The 8,726-nt window shown below is 42.8% G+C and overlaps 1 protein-coding gene across 1 annotated transcript; it reads left to right on the top strand.

Annotated features, from left to right (window-relative positions):
- On the top strand, positions 1-627 carry arl14 (ADP-ribosylation factor-like 14; the record flags this gene model as incomplete). The annotated part of the gene is made up of 1 exon (XM_080778205.1): positions 1-627. The coding sequence occupies one exon, from the start codon at positions 1-3 to the stop codon at positions 625-627; it is 627 nt and encodes a 208-aa protein (XP_080634331.1).
- Between the last annotated feature and the right edge of the window lie 8,099 nt (positions 628-8,726).

Raw genomic sequence — 8,726 nt, 5'->3', positions numbered from 1 at the left:
ATGGGCCAGCGAGGCTCCAAACAACCCGAAGCCAGAGTTCTCATCCTGGGTCTCGACAACGCCGGCAAATCGACCCTCCTTTACAAACTGAAATACAACGCGAGCGTCATCACCGTGCCCACGATCGGCTTCAACGTGGAGATGCTCGAGGCGAGGCGAAAGAACGGGCGGCAGGTCGCGCTGACGGTGTGGGACATCGGCGGCCAGAGGAACATGCGGCGGCACTGGAAGGGCTTTTACGAGGACACGGCCGCCCTGGTGTACGTGGTGGACAGCTCCGACAGCGGACGCTTCGACGAGGCCCGGCGGGAGCTGGAACACGCCCTGAGGAGTGCCGGGCATCTGCCGGGCAGCCTCCCGGTGGTCGTGCTCGCCAACAAGCAGGACGTGAACGGCGCGCTGTCCGTCACGGAGATGACGGAGCGTTTCGACTTCGGGGCGCTGTGTTCGGATCGGGATTGGTTCGTGCAGCCCTGCTCCGCCGCCACGGGCTTCGGACTCGAGGAGGGCTTCCGACGGGTCGCCCAGATGATGAAACTCCCGTCCGAAGCGGGCGCGATAAAAGACAATATCAAAGAGACAGTGCATTACCTCCGAGCAAAGTCAGTCATATCAATGGGTTTATAGGCTATAGGGATACTTTTTATTAATGTAATTTTGTTTTGAAATATCATGCCATGTGGCATATTTCAAATCTATATTCTGTCCAAGATAGGCCTATATATATATATATAGACTAGCCACTTTCCACATTAAACATATACTGTATAGGCTACCAACAACACCGCGTGGCCTGCATGTTTTTGTTCTTGATTGGTGTTGTTAACCACATGTGCATTTCGGTCTTAATAATATTACGGAAAGGACATCAAAATCTTTGATTTAAGGCACTGTTATACATTTTACAGGTGATAAGATAGATACATTATCACAATATCAGCAACATGTATTGAAATAACCATGAAGTATAAGTATGGGCTAACATACAAAGTTAGGCTACATGCAAGTAAGTAGGCTATATAGCCTATATGGCTATAACATGTGATAATAAATGATACCATCATAAAGAAGCAATTTAATAAGACGATTGTGCTGATCCTTGGTCCTCATGTGCTTAATATTGTTGTTCCTCCACCCTGTCCTTCCTGTGTCGTCATGGCTTCGGGACGGCTCCTGCAGGCGTCCCCCTGCACCGTCTCTTCATACGTTGGCAGGTGTTTGCATTCATCATACGAGGGTAAAAAATGAGCCGGTCCGCCGGCGGTAGGATCGGCCAGACTGTACGACGTAAAGGACCCGATAAGCGGCTCCCGTGATATGGCGGTGGTGGTGGTGGTGGTTGGATGTCCGCTGTCGGGTGTGGTCTGCTGCTGGCTGTCGCGGAGCTCTCGTCCGGATCTGGAACATACCATTCTCTGGACCAAATATCCCAAAGCAAAGAGGAGCAGCAAGAGGAGCACCCCGGAAAGTTTCCGGGTGACCATAGCGATGCTGTAATAGGTGGTGTCCACGAACTGCTTGCAACAGGTGACGGTAGTGGAGTTGTCCCCTGCACTCGTGCAGCAGACACTGTCGTCCCGACAGAGATCCTGTCCACATTTTCGTATCGAATGAACCGCCGTGCGAACAAAAGAACATACGGTGAAAACCATGAGCGTTGGGCATTTTTTTAAGTGAAAACTCATTGTGTTTGAAAAGGAGGAAGCGTTCAAATCAAAGGTGTGACGTCCCGGAGGCAGGAGGAGGCATGGAGCGAGCCGCCTGCACAGCCGAGAGAGAGAGAGAGAAAGAGAGAGAGAGAGAGAGAGAGAGAGAGAGAGAGAGAGAGAGAGAGAGAGAGAAAAAACATTCAAACTCATTCAATCATATATCGTGTGATTCGTGTCCAGTCTTATAAAGTTACTATATAGCCTACAAAGGCTCTTTATAGCCATAGTTTGCCGTGTTTTTGATGTATTATACACAATTTTGCTCTCGTCTAATCGAAACACAATGGCAATTCCATGTGGAATTATTTGATTATGCCAAAGTAAACAGGCGCCGCAGAGGATATCGATCCGTCTTGTCGGAAGCAGGCTAGGGAAAAAATGTGATGAATGATAATCCAGGGAAGGGAGTGGCCGTGGACACAAAAGCAGAAAGAATGGGCGTTACGGCATCTTTCAGAACCATGGACAGCTCCCCGAAGGAGAGTTGAACAAGGGGCCGTGGGTGCACTCTCCGTGGTGCTGAAGTAAACAAAAATAAAAAGCCAAACGTGTGCTCCGACAATCTAAAGCAGTAAAAGCACATGGACTTATTGTATCCATGGGATCGTGTGAATGTGATTATGTAATGGTGTCAACTCAAGCCTAATGAAAAGAAACAAAACAAACAAAAAAAGTCAAGGTTTAAAAAGAGCTTTTGTCACTTCAAGTGTATAAGTAAAATGTTCGTGTGACATTAGCTATGGACCAGAGCTAGTGAAGCTAGTGTGTCATGCTCCGCAGCAGTACCGGTTCTAGGCCTTTTGAGGCCCTAGGCAACATATTATACAGAGCCCCCCCCCCCCCCCCTCCTGCTTTGCCACGCCGGATAAAAATTGTAAATTTGCCATGAAAATGCTTCAATCTGGTGCACTTTGAGATCAAAATTAAGAAGCTAGGTGGGGGCCACATGTGGCCAGTAGCCCATGTAAGGGATACATGAAAAAAAAAAAAATCTTCTCCCTGTGACGAGGCCCCCTCAGTGGTTGAGGCCCTAGGCGACCGCCTAGTTCGCCTATGCCTAGAACCGGCCCTGAGTGGTCCTACCCCCCCCATGAGACCCAAATGTTTATAAACAAATCCCAAATGTTTGTAAACAAATCCCAAATGTTTATAAACAAATCCCAAAATGTTTATAAACAAATACCAAAATGTTTATAAACAAATCCCAAATCCCATGAGACTTGGTCCTACCCCCCCGACCATGAGACTTACTACAGGTCAACTGGAAGTGGTCCTACCCCCCCCCCCATGAGACTTACAAATCCCAAATGTTTATAAACAAATCCCAAATGTTTGTAAACAAATCCCAAATGTTTATAAACAAATCCCAAAATGTTTATAAACAAATCACAAATGTTTATAAACAAATCACAAATGTTTATAAACAAATCACAAATGTTTATAAACAAATCACAAATGTTTATAAACAAATCCCAAATCCCATGAGACTTGGTCCTACCCCCCCGACCATGAGACTTACTACAACTGGTAGTGGTCCTACCCGGGTCCGCAGACAAGATAAACAATACAAATGAAAAAGCAAAAAAGTACAATTCTCAATGTCGAGAACTAAGTAGCTGCATGTATGTGGAGTCGAGGCGCAAAGACGCTGCATAGAATCAGTAGGATAAGATTTGTATAGCCGACTTACTGCAAATAGTATTTAATGGATGTGGCTGGCAAGACTAACATCTACAATCTTTCATTGCATTACATCAATAATGTGCCAACAATGAGCGGTTGTGGTTGAAATGGATGACGGTAATGGATAAAAGTGCTCACTAATAGTTTTCCTTCTCGCTTCAAAATAGCCAACACTGGGCCTTTTCAGACGTGTTTTTTCTCTATAGGGTTGCCATCTAAATACAGCAAATAATTTAATACATATATAACCTCAAAATACTTACAATACTTGGAGGAACCCCTTTCTATTCCAAAACTAATATAAACCGGACTGCACAGCAGACATATTTCCCACCCACCACCTATAAGATCTGCTGTAACCCTTCCAGTACATAAAGATGAGGTTGTTTGTTCTCTAAAAGGTATCATGCGCGGCACATTTGGACAACCATTTGTAATATAGGAGCGCTCCATATACACATCCCACTTCTCAAACTTGGGCTCAAGGCAATCAACAAGAACTGTGATAATAGAATAACCATACAAGTACATAATTCATTATGACCCCTCCCCAAAATCCGTCCTGAACCCTTATCCATTTGTGGTTATTCGTCTCAACTGCTCAATTAACCCGACATGTTGTACAATGTTGCTTTGTTTACTACCGTATATTGCCACTTGCAATGTTCCCGTTTCTGCCTATAGGGACATAACTCCAGCATGTACATATTTTATACCAATGTTCATTAACATGCTCAAATACACAAATAATGAAGTGTGTATATATGGAAATTGTTGTAGCCTAAATAAACCAAATAAAGGCCACGGTAGTGTAAGTGTCACAAGTCAACACTGGTGTGCATCTCAAAGCAAAAAACAATTCAAGTCAGATGTGTAAAATGTTTATTGATAAACATTTCATATGTCCTGCAAATGAAAGTATTGAAATGTCAAAACAAATGTTAAATAAAAATTAAAGTATTTATAATTTAAAATAAAAAAGCGGAGGGCATATAAACCCTACCATTCCAGGCAAGTGTTGAGGTTTACGATGACAGGCCAAGCGCTAATAATGCTAAGTGTTTCCTCATCAATGCAGCTCCCTAAACCTTGCCTTGTTTCATGTGTCTGCTGGATTTTGAGCTTGTATATCGATGAAACTGCAAGTCGATACATTGGTGAAGATGCTGCGGTGGTATTCAGAATGTCCACTATTGGTACTGTCCATTTCCACCATGGCATTCCATGCGATATTCAGTGTCACTGGTGTAGTATGTTTGTGGAAATATTAAGAGGGCATGATGGTGAGAGGCCCTAGGCGGGTGGTCTTGGTCCATTCTATAAATAAAAAAAGTGGGGTAATTAACTGTTGAAGATAAAGTATCTGTGGACAAATTCTGGCATTGCTTTAAAACTGGACAGGAAAAGTTAAAATCCATCCATAAGAACTATGCAATTATATGGGGGGAAAAAAGGAAAATTTACCTAATGTCTTATGCCTACCTGTTTTGGAGCCTGCTCCTCTCTTCATGGTCCCAGATGAAGTGGAGGAGGACAGAGCCATGGTTTCCTGGTTATGGCGCATGCCTGGATGACCACGGAAATGGTCTTTTTTCCGCTTGTTCCAGACAAGTGAGGCTTGTGTAGTCATGGTGGTAGGCTGGATGGCTGCGGTGTGCATAACTGTCGTGGGACGTTCAGTGGGCATTGGGTTTTCAGAACACTGGGAGATGTCACAGCATTTACATGCCTCATCATTCCCATCCACAGAGTGCCATCTGGAGGAGAAAGAAATCAACTGATTTAGTGGTGGTGGGGGGGGGGGGGGGGGGTTGCCTTTTTAAGATGAAAATACACATTTTAGCAGCAAAAAAGTAGCCAAATATTAAATGTTACTGGTGAAAAATCACTACACAGTGAAATTCTCAAGTGTTAAATGTAAGGTATTCAACTCACAAGAGTGTACACATGGGACCCTTTTTACGGAATCGGGCCAAAGTTTTGGAAAAGCTTTTCCATTTCACATGCAACTCCATTTAACAGGGATTTTACTGTGTAGTCATGCAGTGTTCATACAGTAGAGTTCAACAGAACGAATTTGCCTCATTGCACTCAAAGAGCTCTCTGAATATCACACCTGTTGTCAATGAAAGAGCAGGCTCTGTTCTTAGAGTAGACGGTTAGCCTGGCTGGCTCCGCCTTCACAAGGCAGCTGATGTAGATCTGTCAATGTAACAGTACATTAGTGCTACAGCATGTGATCCACCCAAATCCTAATCATCCATTTAGGCCAAACGTCGAAATTAAAAAAATATCTTCTAAATCCTGACAGTACATGTTTCTACAGTACATCAGTGGTGCTCAATATTTCATGGACCCCATGTAATTGGCCATGGACCCCCCCCTCCCCCCCCAGAAGCAATGATTTGATTAAAAACGTTCAATATCTACTATTCAAAGATTTGCGACACATTTTCACAGATTTTTCAAAAATACAAGCTTAGATCTGCTATTTTTCAATAGCTTAAAGTATAACATAATGCTTATAACACCAAAAGGTGTTCCTGTCCAGAATGGGTTAAATTTGTTTGTCCAATGTTATTTGACTGAAGAAACTAGAAACAATGCAGGGTTTTTTTTTTTTTTTTTAAGAATAGCAAAAAGTTCTCACACTTTCTCATTACAAAAATGAAAGTGAGTCCAGTATAGCACAGTGACTGACCAGGTTAGAAGACTGCCCGTGGAACTTAAAAGCATCCAGTTGGAATCGCAGTCTGTGATCCTGGACTCTAGGCAGGAAACGGGAGCTGGAGCTTGCCAGGCTCGAATCTGTCAGACATCTGGTTCGCAGGAAGATGAGGCATTATGAATTTCTATCACATTATATGCCGTTTAACTTTCACATGATCATTACAGAAATACAGATATATCTATCACAACTACAGCTGGGGTTGGCATGTGTGTGTGATCAAATGGGCCGAAGCATAGATTTTAAGTTCCTCAGATAAAGGCAACGGCTATAAGACCCCTAGCACCAACAGAGGTCCCCCTATGATTATGAGCCAAATAACCACTATTAGTGCCATTTTTGTTTAGTGTGAATTAAACATAATAATCATTATAAATAAGTAAATATAATCATATAAAACAAGTCATGATGTTTATATTTGTAAACTTTTGTAAAAGTGATGTGGCGGTATGCACGTTATATCAACGTTATGTCAGAATTTGGAAGACCTATAGCATCACGGAAATCAATGGACCAGAGATGTTGGTGTAGCAGTGACGATGCTGGTGTCCGTTCCACTTCCTGTTGTTCACCACTGAAAGTTATTGGTACTGGATACAATATCCAGATAGCTAATATAACTATATACATAGTATGTGTATGCATAAAGTGAGTGGCAAATCAAGCCCATCACACACCGTCTGCGGCGCGGCGCCGCCTGGAAAATAGAACTGTGTTCTATCGGCGCGCCAGGCGACGCGACGCGGCGGACGGAGCCGGTGTGCGATAGGTTAATTGAAAATAATGGAGGCGGGCGGCTGTGTCCGACGCGCGGCGGACGCAGCCGGTGTGTGGTGGGCTTCAAGTGGCAAAGTAACTCAATCAGATAGCACTTCTCTGTTGTAGATGTATGGGCTGTCAAGGTCATGAAGTACTTTTGGCCACTCAGTGGGTTATTCCCGCATAACTTCCGAGTATTTACCATTATGTATTTATGTGCTTTTTCTATGCATTTTATATGGACCCCAGGAAGATTAGCTATCGCCCCGGCGTCAGCTAATGGGGATCCATTCAATAAACAATAAACTTCCAAAAGCTCACCCATGGTTTTCAATAAAGTCATATCTCAAGGTGGCATCTAAATCAGGCGTTGCTGTGGCGACACAATGGTCCACATAGACCCGAAGAGGCTGGTGGTTGTTCATGACGACCGATACTTCCAGATGAATAGGGTCACCCAAGAAGTAGACAAGATATCCCCTCTCAAGCTGCCAGTCATCTATGTGCAGGAAAATCATAAACATGAAGCTGAGAAAGTGTTCCTTGAATGCCCCAGACATTGATAATCAACAAATAACCCCCTTTACTTTGGAAATATGTTGGCTATGTGTTACATATAGCCAACATATTTCCAAAGGAAAGGGGTTACTTTAAGTTATACCACCCATTTAATACCAGTCATGACTCTCAGGTTGAAATCAATGTGATCCTCAGCGGTGACTTTGGACACATAAGGAGCCCACGTGGGGTGGAGAGCAGCTCCGTCCACAGCATACTTCCTGGAATCAAATCGATTTAACAATAGTCTAATGAGATTTTACGCATTGTTAAATTGGCAAATGATATTGCTCAAGAGGACAGCGTAAAGAATAAAGAGACATCCTATTAGCATTAACACAGAGGGGAGCTTGCTTTGCATCCCTTTATAGTGTCAAATATGGTAAATTAATGTGATTTTGATCAAAGGTGAATACTCCAAAATGCAACCGATCCTACTCACGTATCATAATGACATTCTATCGGAATAGTTGCACCATCCAGTCGAAGGACACCATCAATATTGGGTTCAGGTGCATAAACCAGGATGTTCGAATAGATGAGCTTCTCTTTTGTGGCCTGCAAATAACAAGATATATAAACAGGCATACTTTTAGCTTCCTGTAGGCTTCACTTCGAGTACTGTGTAGGCTATAACAATTTCACATTTAACCATTACCGAATTGGTCAACAGATCATTTTAAATGCTGGATATTCAAATAATGTGAAATATCAGAACTTCTTATAAGTTGACAGTCTCATAAACATTTCTAAAGCAGTTTTAAAGGGTAATATTATAACTATCGCACGAGACTCTGAGTTCTTTTTTACTGCCGTGTATTAACACCACTGTGCTGTAAAACACCGTAGAACTGACATACAAAACAAGACACCAAACAAAACAATTAACTTGGGACATTCATAGTTACATCCACAATAATACATGACTTTCACAATAAGATTCACAAACAAATACAATACTGACCACTTTGCCTGCTTGCACATGAATGGGGGGGGGGGGGGTCGACTTGGATCCTTCAGTCTTTCTTGAAAACCCTCTTTGTTTTCTCTATTTTACTTTACTTCATTTCTTGTACTTAACTTTCTTCTGCTTTACATATTACAGTTCACTTTACTTCGTTCACTTCACTTCTAGTTTACTTTTACTTCTTCTGGTCTACTTTGCTTTCTTCCTTCTGCAGAGCTCTCTGTGATCTGCACAGTGCACTCTCCTTCAGTGTAATGAGACTTCTGTTCTGCCCTCTCACTCACAAACAGGTGTAACCAACAAGCTTAATTATCAGAACACA

The sequence above is a fragment of the Protomyctophum bolini genome, assembly GCF_963924005.1.
Source record: "Protomyctophum bolini genome assembly, chromosome: 12".
NCBI lineage: Eukaryota > Metazoa > Chordata > Actinopteri > Myctophiformes > Myctophidae > Protomyctophum > Protomyctophum bolini.
Note: the sequence above shows the minus strand (reverse complement) of the source record. Positions and strands in the feature narration are given on the sequence as shown.